The following is a 23967-nucleotide window of genomic DNA, read 5'->3' on the forward strand; positions in this document are numbered from 1 at the left end:
TGAATCAGTTTCTATGAATTTGATATTTTGTTTCGGGAACACTTTGGATTAGGGAACACATATTCACCATGTGCTTATTAATATGCATATAAGTAGCTTACTAGCTCCTTATTAGTAATTATTAAGCACGTATTAACACCTTATTCTACATAGCCTTATTCTACATCTATTACATCATGAATTAAGATTTTTCCTGATATTAACTCCTAATTATGGCTTATTCATTGTAAATTAATGCATTAATGCTATCTACTAATTCAGAGTGATAAGGGAAGAATTACTGTTCTTGTGCTACTGCCCCAATAACCCACTGGTTATTCACATCATTATTCAGAAACAACAATGCATTAATTTACAATGAATAAGCGATAATTAGGAGTTAATATCAGGAAAAATCTTAATTCATGGTGTAATAGAGGTAGAATAAGGTGTTAATATGTGCTTAATAATTACTAATAAGGAGCTAGTAAGCTACTTATATGCATATTAATAAGCACCTAGTTAATGGTGAATATGTGTTCCCTGATCTAAAGTGTTACCTTTATTTCTAATGGAGTCTGCTGTATGTTGTTTGACTCTGGTCTTGGTGGAGGTCTGGACTTTCTCTGAGCTCTTTATGTGGGTTAACACAGGTGAACACAGGTTAGCAACGAGTCATGATGACATCTATTTATATTTCAGCATCTTGTCCACAAATCACCTCCGTCTCTAAATGTTTCAGGAGTCATGAGTTTTTTTTTGTTTTAAATAAATCAAAAGTGTTGAGGAGGGAAGTTCAGGTCAGATCAGAGCTCCTGGTCCAATCAGCTTTATGAACACGGCACCAGATTTAAAAATAAAATAAAACAAAGACAGGAGGAGGAGGAGGAGGAGGAGGAGGATTATGTTTCTGTCAAACTCCACTGCAACATGGAAGAGATGTGGGAGATAAATATGGATCATGGATCAAAGGTTAAGGATGAGCTGCAAATCATCGTCAACAACATCAACAGCAACAATAGCACTGACATCAACACCAGCAACAGCAACACAAACACAAATAAAACCATCAACAACATCAACAACATCTGTAGCACAGCTACTGCTGGGAGTCTCTTTTTATAGCTCCGCCCCTCAAAAAACTCTTCTAAACCCAAATTCCAGACTTTTTCCAGACTTCTCCGTAAAAAAATTCAAATAATTTGTGATATTTAGGTAAATAGATGTGCATAATACAAAAAAAACCCATGCAATTTATCGTTTGTTCATTATTCTGAATGGGTTCTGCCATTATGCAACCAAATCATTTCCAGGAGATTGTAGCTAGGTACAATAAAATAGCGCATTCAAAATAATTAAGCCAAATAACTTCAGATAAGACCAAACCAAGATAAGATGAATAAAATAAATATATTTCTATACAATAGTTTCCATTTTCCATACTTTTCCTGACCTGGAAATCAAATTGGAACCCTGGATATAATTTAATTATTGTCAAAAGGTTGTTGCACATCTGAGCTTTTAACAACACCAGATACAGAGTCTGATACAGATATGTACTGTATGTACTTGTTTTAGTACTACATCAACTACAAATATCGTACAGTAAAACATAGAAAATACATTTTATTTTGCATTATTCCATTAAAAGAACAGAATATATATAACTGGTAAATATTTAGTTGTCTAAGACGAAACTTACTCAAGTTTTGTGAAGCTAACAAACAATTTAAAATGTGAATTTATAACTTATAAATCTGTGTTAAACTGTCACAGAGATACCTAATGTCAAAAATAACCAAATCTATATTATCAGAGCATGTTTGTGTTTGTTTGTTTGTTTGGACTCCCAGCAATAAAAGCACAAACCACTGCAGCTTTAAAACCAACGACCATCTCAACACGATGAGCAGAAGATAGTACCACTACCGACCATCTGACGGCCGATGTCGCTGTTTCTGAACACACACAGATAAACACGACACAACGCTGCTTCAACACAAAGATTTATAGTTCATCTATAATAATAATTAGACAAGTAAGACTTTAACTTTACGGTGTGAGTGTGTTTGAGTTGCACAAAATGTGTTAACAAACGCTGCACAATTTCCCACAATTTTTCATTTTTACGCCGCTCTTATTTTGAAATATATATTACTTTCCTACTTCTTTGTTCTGTAAAGTATATTATAAGGCTTAATATTACATTTATGAATTCAAAATCAATCTTAACAAGGCAAAAAAAGACTATATGAACTAAAAACATGATAAAAACCATTATTGTAGACTAAAAATGTAGTTTATGTGTGTGTGTTCAGGAGCAACGCAGCCTGAGAAATCCTTCTGAGTGCAGTTTAAAACAGTACTGTCTTCTGAGGGAAGAATGGGAGTTAAAAAAAGATGATGATGATGATGATGATGAGGAGGAGGAGGAGGAGGAGGAGGAGGAGGAGGAGGAGGAAGAGGAGGAAGAATGGCGGATGAGGGGTCAAAAGGTCACGTCAGATGTGAAGCAGGAAGTAGGAGACGGGGAGAAGAGTGAATACCTCCTGATGTCTTCGTCTGTCTCCTCTGTCCCTGACCAACTGTCAAAATCACGTCAGTGTGTTAGACAACATGTGTGTGTGTGTGTGTGTGTGTGTGTGTGTGTGTGTGTGTGTGTGTGTGTGTGTGAGAGCAGTTTGTGTGTGTGTGTTACATTCTTTAAATAAAAGACAAGAAGGTCCAAGAGAAAGAAAGAAGCTCGAGCAAACAAACAACAAACTGGGTTTCTGACGGAGGAGACACAGCAAACATGGAGACAGGAAACAGAAGACAAGACGGAAAGACAGAAAGACAGAAGGAAAAGTAAAAAAAAATAAAAAAATCCAGACGATGAAGACGTGATGTTGACATGATGTTAGCTGCCAGATGTTAATCACATTAACCTTCCCACCCAGAGAAGAGGAAGAAGAAGATGCGGTCATTGTCTGTCTGTGATAATTAGGTTTAGTGGCTTCATCCACAATGATGTGTCGAGTCCTGTGAGTGTGTGTTAAAGGTTTATATGTACCAACTGGTCAACTGGTTCATTGGAAACATGAATAATTACTGAAAAATTATGCATTAGAAATCATTCCCTCTTGTATTTATGGAATTATTTATTTCATTTTTATGTTTATTTTCTTCCTTTAGCCTTAAATTCATTACAGATGCACATACATGACTTAGATATACAGTATGTGTGAAGGAATCTATTCTTTTATTACTATCATTTTTATGTCCATATCTAAGCAGGAAAGCAGGAACATGTATATTTTGCCTATTTATACTTTTTATATTTATTTATAGTTATTTATTATAAGAATCTAAATAAAAAGAAATAACTTAAAGCAGAAGTAAGTGATATATTTGTGTTAATATAAGTCTTAAATAGTTATATCTTCCGACAGTAATCACTTACATAGAGTGTTTGGACTGAAACACGGGTCTGTCAGTCACTCTGCTCTGCTCTGAGCCGAAGAGAAAACATTTATCGTATCCTACAGTTTTTTAGGTCTAAAAGAATGAATCTGAAGATTTTCAGTTTAATCGCTCCTGTTTTGCGGTAGCTGCGTCTGTCCGTGCATCGCCACGGCAGCAATGAATGGGAGTGGATGTAAGTTCCGCTGTTTAGGCTGTTTCCAGCCCTCAAAGCCGCATTTTTTTTCCACAGACAGCATCAGATGGAGACTCAAACATGCACCGAGAAGTTTATTTACTTCAAGCAAGCCGACATGTTTGTAAAAGTCGATCTAATTCAAAGTCTCCCGGAGTCTCGCGCGAGCCCGAAGTTGCAGTGTTGGTGTATTCAGGCGCAGTCGGAGCTACCGCTTGTGTCATAAACACAGGAATATCAACTCTTTACTTGCTTGAAGTGTAAATTTTTTTCCACAGACAGCGTCAGATGGCTACTCAAAGATGCGCCGAGAAGTTTTTTTTTCTTGAAGTAAGTAAAGAGTTGATATTCCTGTGTTTATGACACAAACGGTAGCTTTTCCCACTGCTCCTGAACACACCGAGCACGGCAACTGGGTCTCGCGCGAGACTCCGGGAGACTTTGAATTAGATCTAGTTTTACAAACATGTCGGCTTGCTTGAAGTAAATAAACTTCTCGGTGCATGTTTGAGTCTCCATCTGACGCTGTCTGTGGAAAAAAATTGCGGCTTTGAGGGCTGGAAACAGCCTAAACAGCGGAACTTACATCCACTCCCATTCATTGCTGCCGTGGCGATGCGCGGACATACGCAACTACCGCAAAACAGGAGCGATTAAACTGAAAATCTTCAGATTCATTCTTTTAGACCTAAAATGATATGAAAATACACCCCTGAGTTGAACTCGCCCGGAATTGTCCTTTAAGATTCATTCACAAAAACACTATCAGTGTCTATAAACTTCAAATTAGCTATTTAAATTATCACTGATTTAGAGAATTGTAGTGTAAATTTGGGTTTTTGGGTTCAAAATGGATAAAATTTGGTTCAAGTTGAGTTCAGATAAACAGTCAGAAAGATAATGAAGTGAAATGAGAAAGACAAAAACAAAGAAACTTGCAGAAGTCAGAACTGTCTAGAATAGATGATTGTCATGGAGTCACAGGTTTGATTGACTGAAAAGATGATTAACAGAGATATTTACTTGCATAAAAAACTGTTTACTGAACAATCTTGAGCTACATTATGACACTTCATTCCTTAATTTGCCAACATCTGTCACCAGAGGTGGAAACCAACCATGTCATTTTGCACCTCTTTTCTCTTACTGAAGTTTGCATGCTAACCAGCTAGCTCTGTGGTCTCAACATTTTCCGATACCGAGTCACTGTAGTCTGCCCTGAAGACGTAGCTGCTCATTTGACGTATAATAACGATATTAAAGGTTTATTTCTTTTTCTAATTTTCCTTTAAATAACTCTTCAAAAGTGAATAATCTTGCAAGGGAAAAGTGGAAATTGTTCACAGTGTCGACGCTGAACTAAATTTACAAAGACAACCATAGAATAAACTCACAGTCATATAATAAAATTGCTAATTAGAAAAAAAGTTTTTGTAACTTTAAATGACGTTTATTACTTCAAACCGTTATGACTCCAGGTGTTTATGTTGTCATCACTTCCCGGCTGCAGTGACTGTTACGTTGATTCATTAAAACTTGTGTGAACATCTGGATTTATCTCTGACTGCTGACGTATTGAGTTGGTCGGTAGTGGCAGAAAACCACAGGTTGTTTTAGTGACTCATTCATTCGCCCGTCTCTGGGTTTATTTCTGCTCTTCACTTGTTGGCAGCTTCAAGTAATTAAACTCCGTATAAACGAGTCTGTTCAAACCTGAATGTGAATGTTTAGTCTGTGTGGATGAAGAAGAAAAAGAAGAAGATGTTTTAGAAGAGACAAAAGTACCTGATGTCCTCGTGGATCATCTCACAATCAGGAAGGCTGATGTGGCGAGAGAGAGAGAGCAGGAGGTAAAGAGAGCAAACACACACACACACAGTCACACATTCACAACCATGTGTGTAAGTGCAGTCACATTAACAGATGGTGCAGATGTGCACACACACACACACACAGATACACACAGACACACACAGCAGAGGTTAGTGTGCAGCTCTAGTGGCTTCAGATTCTCCAGTCAAGAGTCGGTTTCCACACACTCAGATCTTAAATTCAATCCTCTGCTAACGAGCTGCTTAAAGGGATACGCCAACATTTTTTTTTTCATGTCTTGCCTCACTCCCGAGTTCATGACCAGCAGATAGACAGCATCCTTTCAACTGTGCGTGCAGTAACAAGGGAGATACGGGCAGAGCTGGCGCACTGCTAATTAGCTTAGCTCAAACGCTGGAAGTGTATAGGTAGTGTTAGCCGGGAGTGACTCAGGAGTGAGGCAAGACACATAAAAAAAAAAAATGTTGGCGTATCCCTTTAACACTATGGGTGACAAAATATAAAATTAGGATGTAGCAGCCAATAATAGAATTAAATCTGACAAATCTCTCCAGTGTCCATGTTTGAAAAAACTATATTTTTTCCTTGATAAATCCAAGAATTCACCTAAAATCGTGCAGCTACACTGTTTTCTGACACAGATAATGTCCTATTTCCACGGTATTCCCAAGCAGACAGTGTGTATAGTACATTTGGTCGTTTTACAGTGTTGCATGCCCCTCATACTCCCTGAAAAAGCAGGATGTTGTCAAGGTATTAGGAAGACTTCACTCAGAAAACCAAGGTTGTTCAGGTAACCAACATTTTCTATCGTCATGAGCGGCTGCAGACGTCGTTTTAGAAGTTTCATTGTTTGACCATCACGTATTTAACTCTAAAATTACTAAAATAGGTGATAAAATGGTGAAGGAGCTTCTAAAGACAATAACAACTGGTTATTCCTGCAGTACAAGTCAATATCCTAATAAGTAAATCCCTGTAAATGCAATAAAATGTGATCAAAACTGATAATAGCTCACTCGTCGTGTCAAAATAAAAGCCCTTATTAGTGTGAGTCACTGTGTTTTATCAGAGTTTTGATTCAGTAACTATAACAAACTGTCATTTCTTTATTATTTTGTTTTATGAGACAAGATAATTTCACATCACATGAATTTGTCTGTTACGATAGAAACAGAAAAACACATAGTGAGATAATGATGAGAATAACGATAACGGTGGTAATTTCATAATAAAAGCCTCTTTGGTGTGATTCAATATCTCTTATGTGTTTGCTATTGAACACATGGAGCATTTTAATTCCATTAAAATGGGGTTTTCTCTTATTAATTTTTTAAACCTTTTTTCAAGAGGAAGTTAATTGATTGAACAACAAAATCTTTTAATCTGATTAAATCATCTGAAATTGAACTGAACACTTGATGCTACGTATTCATCCTTTATTCTGATCTCAGACCAGATACTGTAGAAATCTCAGTTGTTTCAAAACTTTGTTCCTTATCCACCAGTTATTTGAAAGATGTACCGTTTCCTTTATATTAATATATAAATAATACATAAAAGATACAGTAAATCTTTGAGGTAACTGGTAAATAGAGAACCAAGTGTTGAACTTTGATCCTTTTAAATATAAAAAACTAAATAAAAATAGACTTTTACATCTTTAATTAAAACTGGAAATGTTGTGTTGCTTTAAGATCTTGTGAGATAAAATTCATAATTACTTCCTGGTGTGAAAATCAGCCTTTTCTTTTCCTTTCCCCCACAGGATTAAAACCTGTGACATGATCTATACAGCGATATTGTTAAGTAAGTGTCTTACTTGCTCCAGTAGACTCTCCCATCGATGGTCTGCATCTCGCCCAGCATGGCCAACAGCAGCGAGGATTTCCCACAACCCACCTGGCCCACGATCATCGTCAGCTGACCTGCGCATAGAAACCAAGTTGTCATTTATCACAGTAATACATGAATACATTCTTTTGAGAACTGATAAAGAAGTAACGTAAAACTCAAAATCACAGGACGGGGGAATCGTGAGAATTGTGAGACCTAAACACTGGTCAGAGGTCAGAGGTCAGAGGTCAGAGGAGACCGATTCACTCCTTTACAACAATACAACCCATGAACTTCACCCTGAACTTCATGTTTCCGGCGTCGAGTTGAGGTCAAACTCATCATGAAGGAGAATTTACTGCAGCACTGTTGTTGTTAGATAACATCATATTGAGACAAGAGTTCCTAATGAACCGACAATTTGAGATTCTATTCATCAAATTACTTCATTCATTACAGGGATAGTTCAACATTTTGGCAAATTGGCCCATTGCCATAATCCCTATAGTCTTAGCAGTAGGTTCGTTACCTTTAATTGTCGGTGCAAGCTATTTTTAGAACGGCGGAGCAGAGCCGTGAGCTGCTCAGAGCTACGCTACGGAGGCTCATGGGATTTCTTGGTTTCCCTCATCAAACTCATCAAATACACAATCCAACAACTCCACAACGCTCTGGTGGACAAGTTGTGACCTGCACATTCACCACGCTATGAGATAATAACACAACGTTACCACACAGAGTTGTTTTAGAGGGAAATACAGAGACTGCTTGATGAAAAACTGTCCCTGAAGGCAACGCACATCAGTGGTTTTGCATGAATTTCCCTCTAAAACAACTCTGTCTGGTAACGTTGTGTTATTATCTCATAGCGTGGTGAATGTGCAGCTCACAACTTGTCCATCAGAGCGTTGTGGAGTTGTTGGATTGTGTATTTGATGAGTTTGATGAGGGAAACCAAGAAATCCCATTAGCCTCCGTAGCGTAGCTCTGAGCAGCTCACGGCTCTGCTCCGCCGTTCTAAAAATAGCTTGCACCGACAATTAAAGGTAACGAACCTACTGCTATGACTATAGGGGTTATGGCAATGGACCAATTTGCCAAAATCCATTTTAACTGCATTAAACAGCTTAAAGGAAACTATCCCTTTAATAAACACTTAAATTCAACCATCAGTGCTGCCTGTTTCAACCTAAACAAAAGTAAAGAAAACAAACAGCAAAAATATCCTCACACAAAACACACACACATATGACATTACACCAGCACTTGGCAGAACAACCGATCCTGTTTGTCTCAGTAGTTGTACGACTGGGACAGCAAGTAAGTCACTTCCCAGGGGATGACACAAGCGTGTGTGTGTGTGTGAGACAGTGACCTGGTCTCCTGACACTTGGTATTTCAGTGACATCGCCTGCAGCAGCATCAGTGTGAGTTATGGTGCAGCGACAGCACGTCTGCACGTTTCATTCACATTATTTTATCACAGCGTTCCCACGGCGACGTGACTCGCCAACCTTTCACCCACTGACAGACCAGAGAGTAGGTGCGTTTACATGGACACAAATATTCGGAATAAAGGGCTGATCCGAATAAAGACGTGTCATGTAAACACATCAACTGGAAGATTCTGATCGGATTCGGCTCGATCCGAAAGAAATTCTGTTCGGATCGAGAGGGGGTGGTTTATACCGATCGTTATTCCGAATGACGTCCATGTAAACACTTATTCCCCACTAGCGCGACACGGCTGTACACGGTTCTACTCGGTTCTTATTTATTTAGCCTATTAATTTTTGCTTTTACACACTCTAGTGTGACGTCCGACAGGAATCAAACCCGCTAAGTTTAAAAACACCCTGGCAGCAGCGCACACGGATCTACTGAGACTTGTTATTCTGTCACCTGAGGTAACGAGGTGGACGAGTGAGTTTGGAGCTGATGAGAGGAGAGAAAAAAGAGAGCGAGTAGTAGCCTACCGACCCGATATCGCCGCGTATCTCGCTTTCAGAGTAATCCCGCTTCTTTCCCCGCTCTCTGTCCGCTGTCTTCACCGTCTTCCACTGACGTAACTCCCCAAATTTCCAGAGCGCACATGGCTAATTAATATGCACGTGCTGTTTTGCATTGACCACATGGTTGTGTTTGGGTGTATAGAGGGCAGGATATGGCGTGTTCACATCCGCACTTTTCATGGGTCCGGTGAGATTTATCAATGGCAGGAACACGTTGCTGAGTCTGCTTAATAACGATATAGGAGTACAGCAACAGCTCTTAAAATCTGGCGCAGGTCCATTTTGAGTCCTACTGAATGGGATAAATTGAGCCACTTCCGCATTTATTGGTTTGTTTACAGTAGTACAGGAAGTACTACAACTCTTCTTCTGCTGTTGTTTTAGGGGAAAAGACAGCTCTGTGCATGTCAAAATGCTGTTATTCTGAATAAAGCTTGGTGCATGTGTACGCACGTCATGATCGGATTATTTGATTTTGCGCCCATGTAAACAGTGGATTCGGATTTTCCGATCCCTCAAATTTTTAATCTGATTAAGAAATTTTGCGCATGTAAACACAGCTACTGAGGAGGAGACAACGTCAACTACACATCTATGTTGTAATAGTTTCCTGCGGATATTGTATAAATAATAACTTTATTCTGATGATTAATTTTTTAACGTGACATCATTAACCTCAAACACTTTTTTTTTTTTTTTAAAGTTGTTTAAAGGGACAACGAGGAGTTTCTATTTGGTTATAAAAAAAGTCTCACGTTAATGTGGATGAATCTCTGCTACCCACACTTGTTAATGGGCCCATTTTCGATAAATATATCGTTTTGTCTCTATCGTTATTTTGTTATTATTAGTGGTGGTGGAAATGCTGGTTGAGCCGACCAGCGTTTCTTTACTTTCGGTTTCGTGGCGAGTCATGAGAATAACGCCGCCGAATCGCCGTTTATGGTCGGAACTACGACGGTATGTGATCGTCTTCGAACCTCTGACTTTAATTATTGATGAATGAAAACATGAGTCTGTCTTGCGCCGGTCAAAGAATTTCACGGTGCGGAGGCTCATAAATGTAGTGTGAAAACACTTCACTTTTCCAAAACTCCTCGTTGTCCCTTTAAATTTAATTTTAAAAGGTCCAAATTTTACACTTCCTCTGCGTTTTATTTTGAAGTGTTGATCCATGAGGAAACATCTAAAAACCATCTCAGTGTCGTTTTCCATCTCCTCTCTGGCGTCTAGTAACAACAGGTGGGTTTCAGCCAATCAGAAGAGAGGAGGAAGCTCTGAGCCTCCTCTCTTCTGATTGGCTGACTGTTTTCTGAGTGATCCAATCAAAAAATAGAGCAGATTTCAGAATAAAACACCCGGAGAAATACTGCAAAGTGTTGGTGAGGGGGCGGGGCTTAATGGTGGCGACTGCTTAGTTGTGACATCACAAAGTTACAGGAAGTCCTGACGGCTTACGGTCTCACCTGTCGGGATGCGGATGTTGATGTCGGACAGCGTGGACAGGTTTCTCCCCCAGGTGAAGAATCCATTGCTCACCTGAAAGAAAAAACACAAAGACAGAAAGTTAAACATAATTTACAATGAACAGAATAAAACATGAAGCAGTGGATTCATTTATTCTCTGTCCCTCAGTGAGTTGTCGTTGTGCAACATGTGACCGACTACGTGCTGTTTTCTTTCCATTGTAAGAAAAAAAAGGAAAAAAATAAAAGCACATGACCCGTTTTCTGTCCTGACCCGGAGAAACTCTGACAGTAAACACTGCAGAGACTCACACTGAGATCACTTCACTCTGCTGCATCCTAAATGTGTCAAGGTTCAAAACAATGACGTTAAAGAGAAATGTGGTTAAAGGTTCAAAGTCACAAAAGTGCAAAAACGTTTTTAAAATGTTGAGGATCTGAAGTTTACTTATAGCAGAATTTCTACTTTTAACCTAGAATAAGTCAACAAAAGGAAGGAATCAATCAGTAAACAGACAATAAATATATTATATAGCCTGAGATTCAACTGGTTTATTGGAAACATTAATAATTTGTGATAATGATGCATTAGAAATCATTCCCTCTTATATTTATTCCATTTTTATGTTTGTTTTCGTCCTTTAGCCTTAATTTTATGCATAAATATATTGGCACATATGTGAGAATGAATCTGTTTTTTTGTAATAATTAGCATTTTCATCTCCTCGAAAAACAAGAACATGTATATTTTGGCTATTCATACTTTCTTATATATTCATACTCAATTATTTATCATAAAAATCTCAGTAAAAATGGTGAAAAATAAAACGTTTTAGCCTCAATTTTTGTGCAAATAAGAGTTGCTGTGGTCTGTTTCTTTACTAGATATTTTCAAAATAAGAGCCCTGAATTGCAGCAGCAGCTTAAACATGCACATTTCAGATCTTAATATAAATATATACTGTATATATATTTTTATTTTTATTTTCTGTATTTAAAGTCCCAAAAAGCAGCCAAACATGAAACAGAGTTTGTGTGAGTGATCCGTGTCCCTGCTTCCTGCTCGGCCTCTGTTTACATTCCTCCCATCTGTTGCATTTATTTGTTTATTTGATGTTTATTTTATCTGACAACCCCCTGTTCCCTTCTCCCCACGACACCGATCCCAGAAGACGTCCAGAGTCAGGAACAGCAAATATCTGAGAGGAGCTCACTTTAAAAACGTTATTTATCTGTTTGATGAGGCGACGCTAAAGCTGATCGAGAGCAAACAGCTGATTTTAACATTAAAGTATCGATTAGATGGTTTTCGTTATCTGTTATTTTATCTAGTAACTGAACCCCTTCATTAAAGAATCACACTGATGTGAAGACAAACATGATAATCAAACTTTTCCAAGAGTGGACGAAGTAGAAAAAGGGAAAAGAAAGAATAGATATGATCAAAAAGAAAGAAGGGGAGATAGAGAGAGAAACAAGACAAACGGAGGAAGTGTGAGGTCAGAGAGAGATGATTGAAGCCAGAGGAAGTTACAGGATTAAAGATCAATTCAAGACGACGACGGCAAAACGTGAATCACAACATCCTCCGTTCTGACCTCCGTGTCACGTCTTTCCCATCTCTCCATCTTTCTGTCTCCATAGTTACTGACTGACTGACTCCCCACTGACAGCTCTGCACATCAAACACAGTCTCACAGGAAAAACTACACAACATACAAACCAATGATCACTGTTTTACATGTCATCATCATAAAATTTCACACAGTCACTACGCTGTGATGGTATATTACGGCTGTTGTTGTTTAAAAATTGAATTTTCATGCAAAAAAACCCCCTAAAATGTTCAAGTTCAAAGTTGCAAATTTTCGACCAAAATCTTGGATACTCTGACATTATAAAGTCACAAAATTGTGAGAAAAAAAAACATAATTTTGCATGAAAAAATGGCAAATTAACAAGAAATAAAAACTCACAAATCTGTGGAAAAAAACTACGTAGAAACTTAAAGGGACTACGAGGAGTTTCGGAAAGCGAAGTGTTTTAACACTACATTCCCCATGAGCCTCTGCGCACACGGTGAAATTCTTGGACCGGCGCAAGACGGACGAAAGTGAAAGCATTTGCCAAGAATGTTTTCATTGATCAAGAACGAAAGTCGGAGGTTGGAAGACGATCAGATACCGTCGTAGTTCCGACCATAAACGATGCCAACTAGTGATCCGGCGGCGTTATTCCCATGACCTGCCGGGCAGCGTCCGGGAAACTGAAACTAGGAAATGCTGGGCGAGTCGACCACTAAATAATAATAACAAAATAACTATAAAGACAAAACGATATATTTATCAAAAAGTGGGTAACATAGATTCATCCACATTAATATGAGACTCTTTTAGAACCAGAAGAAAACTCCTCGGAGTCTCTTTAAGGTAGAAAAAAAACAAAAAGACAAAAGAAGAAATGAACGACATGTTGCTGTAAAATCAAATATTTGGGATGTGAAACATATATATGATATGAAAAGAAGTACTCCCTGAGAATAAACCATAAGAAAAAACTTTTTTCTTATGGTTGCTGAGAATAAATGTGGTCATACTGTCCACAGACTTCTGCTCCGAGGTTTGTTCCCTGGTTGAGTTTCAACCTTCATGTCTCAGCAGACGGATTTCAGACAATGATGTTCTGTCCCAGTTTATTTTTGGGTCCCAAACGAACTTGACCAACCTGAACACGACATGACCATGACCCCTGACCTCCACTCTGACCTGCAGCACCTTTGGGATGAATGAAGCCGTATCACAAAAACTGGCTTTGATGAGTTCCTACAAAAACTGTGTTTACTGTGGAGGAGTCTCAGTGTATTCCCCTGTGTCTCTCTCTCTCTCTCTCTCTCTCTCTCTCTCTAGTTAATTAACAGTCACCCGGCCGCTCGCTAGCTCGCTCGCCCGGCAGCGTCACTCCACAGGGAAGAGACAGGAAGACGAGCGGCCTCTCCTCACAGAGGGGCTGAGAAAATGTTGGGACCAATTCACAGAGACGTTTCAGGGGCAATGGATTCTCGTGTGAATCCTACACTTCCTGAGTCCACACACACACACACACACACACACACACACACACACACACACACACGTAAACACACGTCACATGCAGATGCACAGAACAAACAGTGAAGATATGAAACAGCTGTTGACAGAGACGAGTGAACAATTATAATAATGATCGCAGGAAGCAGCTCCTCCTACGTGTCTTCATGTGTGTGTGAGTGTTAATGACAATAATAAATATAAAGAAACATCTGATTATCGGTCTTCTTTTGTTTTTTATCACTGACATTAAAGAGATAAACTCATCTACCTGTCAGAGTCCTGGTCGTTAACACCATTAATAATAAATGCTGTTTTAATTTCTTTTCAAGCACTCAGTTTGTTTTTACTCTCAACAACAGCACAATAAACAGCTGTCAGTCATATCACATATAAATGGGGATGCCAAATGGACGTTAATGTCTCTTATCAGGTCCTATATCAAACATGGGGATCAAACCAGCGACCTTCTGACCCGTGGACCAGCAGCCAGCAGGTCTAAATAAGGAGTCTACTCCAGTGTTCATCTGTTTCCTGAACCACAGACGCTCCACTTGTATGAATCAGGATGAATATTGGGTTTAAAATTGATAAGTGAATTATTTTTATACTCTCATTTTGTTTTCTGTTATATTTTTTCCTAGTATAACATCTCTTCTGTTATAATAATCTATTTCTGTTCATTGACGCTCGTCCATCTCCATCATGTCTACACCTGAACTTGTTTCCACACACTAGCCATGTTTATATTGACACAAATAATCACAATATCGTTACCAGACAGAGTTGTTTTAGAGGTAAATACAGAGACTGCTTGATGAAAAACTGTCCCTGAAGGCAACGCGCATCAGCGGTTTTGCATGAATTTCCCTCTAAAACAACTCTGGGCCGGATTTACTAAGATCTCAGATAGCGGACGCTATATTGTTTGCGCCCGCTATAATATTGCGAGTTTGGTTAGTGCACGCAAAACAGGTGATCTACTAAGAGTAACCCGCTAAATGAAAACATGTGCAAACCGCAATATGTAAATGAGGGTTTTGCGCGTGTAATCGTTTCCGCCATAGAGAGTGTGGACAGAGAGCTGGACGGACGAAGGGACAGAATGACATTTGATCCGATGCATAATGACAGCATGTGTGTTCATCTCTCTCGCGCTCTGTTTAGATAAATAAACACAAATCGCTACAGGGCCCAACTCGTCATATAGTGACGAACAGGCAGCAGCTGCAGCGACAATCACACACCTATAACGTGTGTGTGTATGCCGCCCATGATCGAGTGGATTAATAGAGAGCTCAGGTGGGACACATGGATCTAAACACTCTGACCACTGACCAGAGGGATTGAAGGCGGGTGAAGGCAGTGGTGACGTGTCCCAGTCCGGGACCGGGACCGAGAGTCGGAGCTGAGCAGCCAGGTGAGAGGAGAGGAGAGGAGAGGAGAGGAGAGGAGCGCACTGCAGGACAGACGTGCCCCGTGCGTAACGGCGCGTAAAAGACTTTTAACACGGCTGAAAAACTGTTAGAGAATGACCCAGACGTGAGGAAATGCAGAGATGTAAGATCACGGGGCTCTGACAGGTATCAAATCAATAAACGCATAAGTTTTGGCAAAGTTGTATCAGTTAGTACATGGTTTTCAGACGTGGTGAATAAAGACGCAAAAACAGCCACCGCAATCTCTTCCTGGTTTGGTAAATCACATTGCACGCGCTAAATAAATCTATTTGCATCTACTCCTCCCAGTATTTAGCACGTTCTGGCTGAAACGCCCATATTTACATATTCATCAAGGCAAACACGCTAAATGGATCGCACGTGCTATTCTGCCCGTGTGAGGGACGCAATCCTCGGTGCGTCCGGTTAGTAGATCAGGTTCCACAAATGTGTTTGCGCGTGCAATCACGTTTGCACACGTTTTAATACACGCAAACCTTTAGTAAATCCGGCCCTATGTCTGGTAACGTTGTGTTATTATCTCATAGCGTGGTGAATGTGCAGGTCACAACTTGTCCACCAGAGCGTTGTGGAGTTGTTGGATTGTGTATTTGATGAGTTTGATGAGGGAAACCAAGAAATCCCATAATGAGCCTCCGTAGCGTAGCTCTGAGCAGCTCACGGCTCTGCTCCGCCGTTCTAAAAATAGCTTGCACCGACAATTAAAGGTAACGAACCTACTGCTATGACTATAGGGATTATGGCAATGGGCCAATTTGCACAAATGTTGAACTATCCCTTTAAACATCTGATCATCTCTGATGTTCAGCTCCTCCTATATTTAAAAAAAATCAGAATAAAGAAACAGCCTTTCTCCTATAAAGTTCATTTAATCTGAACACTGAGTCCAAACCTTCTTCTGAACTGTCTTTGGTGTCTTTGAGACATCCCCTCCTACCCCTCACCCCCCCACTCCTCCATCCCCTATCCCCTCTTTCTCTCTCTCCAGTCGTTCGTCATTGTGCGACCTTTGACCCTGACCTTTACAGCCACATCCTCCGTCTCCGTGGGTCTCATCTGTCGCCTGGTCGGCTGCTCGTAGTTGTCCATCTGGTAGCGCACGGGCTTCTTCCTGTTGATGGCTTTGGTCTTGAGGGGGAAATCAAAAGGATGGGAGTGAAGAGGGGGAGTGAGGAGGGAGAGAAGGAGGGGAGGAGAGGAGAGATTTGAAGTTAGTTTTAACTAATAAACTGGAGACTTGTCCTGCATCCGCTTTAGGCCCCTGGGGAGGAGACGAAGTGAAACATAAACCTCGAGGATGTTGCCCCCCGAAGGATTTAATCCCTCTGCTTCCACATTGTCCTGCTCTCATTATTATCAACACACTACACACACATTTATAAACACACACTGCACTGCACTGCACAAGTTCAAGTCCTCAGTCCTTTTACATTAAAAGATATTTGCACCGACATCAGGAATCAAGTCGAGGTCACACGGTTTGTCTCATCTGAAGCCTGAAGGAGAACGTGTAACAACAACAACAGTCGCTGCTTTTCTGGAGCACTGACGCACGTTAATGCTGGAGAAAAGGTCGGTGTCTCCAGAGGAGCCGCCGCCGCCGCCGCACAGCCACTCAGTGATGCAACTTTAGATATATAACTGTGTGGTTTGCAGAAGGAAAAGGAAACAGAAACAGAAGTCGATGGGTTTTGTTGCCGTGCAGCAGCGATGATGATGTTACTGTGGTTAAAGTTTAATCATAATCTGTGCATTTATTATATATATTCATGTAAACACAGCTCTTAATAGGTGAGAGAAGAGTTGTATTACTGTTGGTTTATTGAAGGAAAACTAGAGAAATCAGCTTATTAATTATCTTTAAAAGGAAACTTCAACACTTCTTTTAAATGCTCTTTTAAGTATTGATTGGATAGGATAATACAAGATAATTTAAGATAAAAACACAAACTATACGTGATAAGTGATGTAATGCTTTTATATCATCAATTTAATTTCATTTTCTTCTCTTATTATTTTACTGTTTTAATATTTTCTATATATTCTTTTTATGCTTTCTGGGTCAGAAAGCATTTAGGTTTCTGGCGTCTAATGCTAAAGAACAAATTACAATCTGAACTTCAATTCAAGCCCTTGTTACACTGAATGAATTTAAAGTTCTGGTGAAATCATTGCAGTCTATCTTGTCAGTGTGCAAATATTTTGTATTAGTTTTAATGTTGTTAGTCTAATCGTTTCTGATGTGGCTGCCTCTTGGCCGGGTCTCCATAGGGAAAAAGATCTTTGGTCTCAATCTTTGAACTCGATGGGACTAAAAAAAAAAAGGCGAAATAAAATGAAACAAAAATAAAATGTGATTCATTTGAGCTACAATTCTATATAAATTATGTTTATTATTATTAAAATATTATTAGATTTTCATGTACAGTATTTGTTTGTGTAAGGGGAGGGGTCAGGAGGTCACTGGGGACATCGGGGTTCATCCCCTCAGGAGCTCGATTGTCTGAAAAAGTCAAATAAAACAAAACAATAATCTGTGTTGTCAGGGAAACTCCATGAGAGAGTCGACAAAAAACAACAGGGATCAACCTCAGGAGACCAGGAGCAGTAATATTATTGTGCCAATATATACCGACATTCACTGGACTTTACTGAGTCATTGAACGCAACAGTGAGTCCGGTGAGTTTCCTCTTACTAACACAACATCTGTAACAGCTGCTTCTTTGGGAAAACCACTCAACCAGTGTCCAGGAAGCTCTGCTGATACATTTACAACATTTACTATTGGAAATGGATAATAACATGATTGATGATTGATCTATTGATTGAACAATCTAACAGAAAGTGCAGCCCGGTAACAGTGACACTTTATAATGGCTTCACAAACAGACACTAATGCAGCTGCTATGAAACAGCTGCATTATAAATGGGCCTTTTAAAGTAAGAGCAGCAGTAAAATATTGATAATAAATATCTATGACTGATTGTTTTATACCGTCTTGAAAACACTACAGTTCAATTAATAAAAATGTCCGCCACCCTACCTACTTTTAAAAACTTACTTTTATTGTTTGGCTTTTAAATCTGTTGGTTCTTTTATGGCTTTATTTCAAATTCTCATTAGGTTTTTCTTACCATTTTGTGCTCTTTGTCCTGTATGTAAAGCACTGTGCAGCACTTTGGTAAACTTTTATGTTTTGTAAATGTCCTATATAAATAAAGTGGATTGGATTCAATTTAGTTACTGAATAATGAATTTAACAATATTCCATTATAATGGACTTAATGCCTCTTGATCCTGTTTGAAAACCATTATGCCTGTGAGGAGTGGCTCTGCTCCGTGGTCCCGGTGTCTCATACACAAACAGTGATAATCCCACTGCAACATAATAGTCACCATGTGACTCAGTCGCCTGAAACCTCAGACACACAGCAGATTACAGTCTGAGCTGTGAGTCACTGAAGCCCCCACCACCACCCCCCACCACCTAACATGGCCTTCAAACCTTCAAAACCATTAGTCCTGAGGAAGTGACGTGACATTTATAAATATATATGTTAATGTAAATATTTATCAGCATCACTCACAGTCCTGCAGAAATTAAAGCTGAAATGTACTGACATTTAAACACCTAAATGTTTTGACTTGTGGGTTTTGTTGTGAGTATCAGTATGTGTATGAGCTGGAGACTCAGACTGAGCAGTTTAACACAGTCAGTATCCATTTTAAACTCTTTGTTGGGCACTGAAAGGAGTTGGATGTTTTTGAATTTGCACACTTTGCTAAGTAAAGCAAAAAGAAAAATGTTTTTTCATTTATTTAAAGATAATTTTAGTCATCTTCTGTGTACTTCTATGCCATTGAAAACACATTTTATAACAAGGGTTGATGGTTTTATGGATAGAGTCTTTATATATGCAATCTGAGATGTCTTAAGGCTTTTCTTTTCCTTAAAGGTATGGTTGGAGATCTCTTTCTGGAGGATTTTTTTAATGAATTGCTTGAAATCCTGAAATTTATGCACGCGAAACTCGAGAAACATGGCAGCGCACTCTCTAGAGCAAGACCCTTGCTATATGTTTATATATAAAAGAATAATAATGAGGCCAAACCAAACTAATTTTATTTTATAGCCATTAATACACTAACAGGGGTAGACAATAAGGGAAATTTGCCCCCCACCATTCTAACCACTGGCCCAGGACAATAGGTATCGATCCCCATATTAACGAAAAACAACATATCCCAGCCAATTCCTGCGGTCTCGCCATCGAGGCTGGAACTTTCTGATACCATTACTAGTCAATTTCCAACATTCTTGATACTTATTCAATACCACGATCTTGTAGTTTCTTGAGATTTTGGGGGATTATTTTGTTATATGTATTTTAGTGATTATGTATGAGTTGGTATATTTGTGTTTAATTTTTGTATGTTGTTATTTATTTGAGTCTGAGGATTTATATCCTGTATCAGATATTTTTCATTCAATTTCATTAAAGAAGGTCAAAAAAAGTGCTTTTAAATTCATCAGGCTACTTTATTTAATAAATAAATAACTGTTTCACATATTTAGCCTCCACTGTGGTTTAACAATGAAGTAAAAACAGAGTTAAAATGGTAAATATGCCTCAACACAAACATGAAGTTATGTAGTCATTACTTTTATCCTCCAAGTAGTTCAGTGATATAACTGTTGTTCTCATTCATTCACGTTTAGGCTGTTTCCACAGATTGGTGCAAAACTGACTCATTGTTTCATTTTCAGCTCAGTTTTGCGTTTACACACGTTTTTTTGTTGTTGTTATTATGGTCTAAATGTCACGTGACGTGCCACCGCTGTGGCGCACACCGAACAGCTGGCGCCCCAGCGCGAGCTCTGGCCCGTGTGTAACGTTCGCGTCGGTCCCGACAGGACTCGACCCGACGCGCTGAGGAGGAGGGAAGTTTCATGGTTAAGAAAAAGGTTTTTATCGGTTCTTGTGACGACCTTCTATCAGCAGCAGTGAGTGAGCTGCAGCTGCAGCTGCAGCTGCAGCTGCTTGCAGGTGGTGCTGACGTGCCAGGGCACAGCGCTGGCTGTGCACAGAAAGTAGATGTCTCTGTCGTTGATCGGGTCGGGATCTCTTAGCACTAATTACCGAGACGATTTGACAGTTATCATTTCAAACCACAGGGATTTAATGTGAAATTAGATTTATTTATTTACTTGTTATATTTTTTTCAAGGCATTATTTTCACTGGCCCCACCGGGCCAGTGTTTGGAGCGTTCTGGTGGCCCTGACGGTTTGAAAAGTACGTCCGGGCCACCGGGCCATTTATATTGTCGACCCCTGACTAAACAGATATATTCATGGGTCGTATATTCAGATTTTGACAATAAACCTCGCCAAATATCACACACTGGACCTGTAACTTTATAGCTCTGTTGTTTTACACAGTGTTTCTGCATCATGGCAAATCTCTATCGAAAACACGTCCCTAAACACAGCGTTGCAGCGACCTGTCGCTGCCGTGGAAACCGACACGAGTTACCTGGAGTCACATGGAAGGAATGTGTCAGTGTCGCTGATCCAAACTGTTGAAGCTGCTGTTCAACTCAGCACCTTAAAGCGACTTCTTGGCACCTTCGCCGCGCTTTGTTAAACACCGTCTGGATAAATGTTTGGATCTTTTAACAGTTTGACGGTTTTCATGAGCCACGAGTGTCGTTTTAACGTGACATCTGGAAATCCCAAGAGCTTCAGACCTGAAGTGACGACGGAGAGATCACCTCCGTCAGATCTATTAGGTTCTTTGGAGGAAAGTTTGACTCTGGTCGGCATAACAACCATCACTATTAAACAAATAGTCCCATTGCATTGGATTGGAACCTTAATCCTGATACAGGAAGCTGTGTTTTAAAGGGATAGTTCAACGTTTTGTCAAATTGTCCCATTGCCATAATCCCTATAGTCTTAGCAGTAGGTTCGTTACCTTTAATTGTCGGTGCAAGCTGTTTTTAGAACGGCGGAGCAGAGCGGTGAGCTGCTCAGAGCTACGCTACGGAGGCTAATGGGATTTCTTGGTTTCCCTCATCAAACTCATCAAATACACAATCCAACAACTCCACAACGCTCTGGTGGACAAGTTGTGACCTGCACATTCACCACGCTATGAGATAATAATACAACGTTACCAGACAGAGTTGTTTTAGAGGTAAATGCAGAGACTGATTGCTGAAAAACTGTCCCTGAAGGCAACGCGCATCAGCGGTTTTGCATGAATTTCCCTCTAAAACAACTCTGTCTGGTAACGCTGTGTTATTATCTCATAGCGTGGTGAATGTGCAGGTCACAACTTGTCCACCAGAGCGTTGTGGAGTTGTTGGATTGTGTATTTGATGAGTTTCATGAGGGAAACCAAGAAATCCCATGAGCCTCCGTAGCGTAGCTCTGGGCAGCTCACGGCTCTGCTCCGCCGTTCTAAAAACATCTTGCACCGACAATTAAAGGTAACGAACCTACTGCTATGACTATAGGGATTATGGCAATGGGCCAATTTGCCAAAACATTGCACAGCAACTACATGAGATGAATCTATAGATATAAAACGAAAACCGATGGGGTGTTTTCCCAATAAACATCATCATCTATCAGCTCTTTTATTGATTGATTAATTGATCAGTTATCAGTTGGACTCACCGCCCCCATGTGTTTTTTTCCAGCTTCGAAGGAAACAAACATGTCTCCATTTCTCCAGCTGTCGTCTCCAATTTCGTCACTCTGAAGGAACTCGCCGAGCTTCTGGACACTGCAACACACACACACACACACACACACACACACACACACACGGTCCAAGAATACTATAAGTGTAATTGTGATGATACCAACAGCAGTAATCTCTAAGGAGGGTAGAGTTTCTTCCACTCGCTGCCGTCAGGTTTCTTCCATGCGCCTTTAATTAGATTTAACACAGAACCTCGTCCACTTTGTGACCCGGTGTCTCCAGTTTGTCTTCCTTGTTTAGTCAGGTCTTCCACCCCCCCGACCCCCACTCAGCCTAAACAGCCTCATCAGTAAGAATAAATAGGACATGAGTAGGGATGGGAATCGAAAACCGGTTCCTCTTCGGAACCGGTTCCAACTTGGATCAATTCTTGGAATCGTGTGCGTGTCTGCTTTAACGATTCCCTTATCGATTCCGCTTGGTTCAGAAACTCGCGCATTAATTGATTAATGACGTTACGTGACGTTACGTTAAAATCAATCTTCATTATAAATGAGGGTGCTTAGTGTTTATATCCACATGTCACCGTTTGTTCTCACAAAATAAAGTTAGTGGCATGTCTGTGTGGAGCGGAGCTGCTGACAGATCAGCTGACAGTGACGTTTCCTCATCACTAAACCTGTGAGCCAGAGCCACCCTCCGGTCCTCCCTCCCTCACGTCGTGAGGACAGGACAACGTCTCCTGAACAGGCTACATGTCTATTCTTTCTGTTTTTCTCTCTTTATTCTAACCACTTCCTTTCAGGTTTTGCTCGTAGCCAGGTGAAACGGTGCGCCCTGTGTCTTTTCTCTCGTGCGCTCTCTCTCTTTCGCTCGCTCACTCGCTCACTCCGCATAAAAACGAACATTATGAAAACAATAACTAGTGAGAAGAATACAGATAAAAACCATGTAATGGAAACATTGTTAAATTCCTCCTGTGAGCACAGCTGCCCCACAGCCACAGTGGTCTAGTGTTAACCTGTCCAGGCAGGTCGGTCCTGTCTACTTTTTTAATGTTAGAGCCATTAATGCAGTGTTTTCAACCTTGGGGTTGGGACCCCATGTGGGGTCGCCTGGAATTCAAATGGGATCGCCTTAAATGTCTAGTAATTGATTAAAAAAAAAATTAAATAAACAAATTTTTTTTCACAATCTTAAACAACTATATTCTTTATACATTCACTTTCTTGAATATAAATCAAGATCAAATAAAATGCAGCATATACAAATATCTGAGCTTGCTCATCTTGAATGAGGGTCACCAGAAATTTGTGATGTCAAAAGGGGTCATGAGCCAAAAAAGGTTGGGAACCACTGCATTAATGCAAACAAACCCATTTCTCTTTTATTCCCTCACCCAATGAGAATCGATAAGAGAATCGATAAGGAATCGAATCGATAAGCAATATCGATAATGGAATCGGAATCGCTAAATTCTTATCAATACCCATCCCTAGACATGAGGTCCGGCGGTCCTCACACTCACCTGACCAGAGCCTTGACAGCGAAGCGGACGACGGTGGAGAGCAGGAAGAGCGGCGTGACCAGGATGTGGAACAGAGCCAGAGCTGCGAAGGCTTCGGACGGGGTGGGGACCGTACTGTTGATGAAGTGATGCGTCACAAACGTCTGCGAGAAAGACAGGGTTTAAGTTTTTACCATCTCTCTCTCTCTTGTGATCAGTAACACAGATTCATGAATAAACAACGTATTGATGCAGAGGTGAAGTTTTTTCTTACCGCAAGAACGGCGGCGATGGGAATCGCAGCGTTCATGAAAACTGCAGAGAGAGAAAGAGGAAATGAGTTTTATTGTAGCGATTTAAGCAGGAGTGTAATGTAGATAAAGTAAATGTTGATGTTTATTATCCCTGTTCCCTGCTTTTATTAGTGCATTCTGTCAA

General features: G+C 40.0%; 1 protein-coding gene across 1 annotated transcript in view; it reads right to left on the minus strand.

Annotated features, from left to right (window-relative positions):
* Window positions 1–23967, minus strand: part of abcc9 (ATP-binding cassette, sub-family C (CFTR/MRP), member 9) — a 79349-nt gene that overhangs the window by 37322 nt on the left and 18060 nt on the right. Inside the window, exons 13-20 of the mRNA XM_085769858.1 lie at window positions 23804–23844; window positions 23551–23693; window positions 21995–22103; window positions 16330–16437; window positions 10764–10836; window positions 7272–7377; window positions 5402–5437; window positions 2526–2564 (exon numbers count right to left, since the gene is read on the minus strand). Coding sequence (XP_085625984.1) covers window positions 2526–2564; window positions 5402–5437; window positions 7272–7377; window positions 10764–10836; window positions 16330–16437; window positions 21995–22103; window positions 23551–23693; window positions 23804–23844 — 655 coding nt within the window. The remainder of the gene's footprint in view (window positions 1–2525; window positions 2565–5401; window positions 5438–7271; window positions 7378–10763; window positions 10837–16329; window positions 16438–21994; window positions 22104–23550; window positions 23694–23803; window positions 23845–23967) is intronic.

Source organism: Trachurus japonicus, chromosome 23 (genome assembly GCF_045865225.1).
Source record: "Trachurus japonicus isolate A0001 chromosome 23, Traja_1.0".
Taxonomy (NCBI): Eukaryota; Metazoa; Chordata; class Actinopteri; order Carangiformes; family Carangidae; genus Trachurus; species Trachurus japonicus.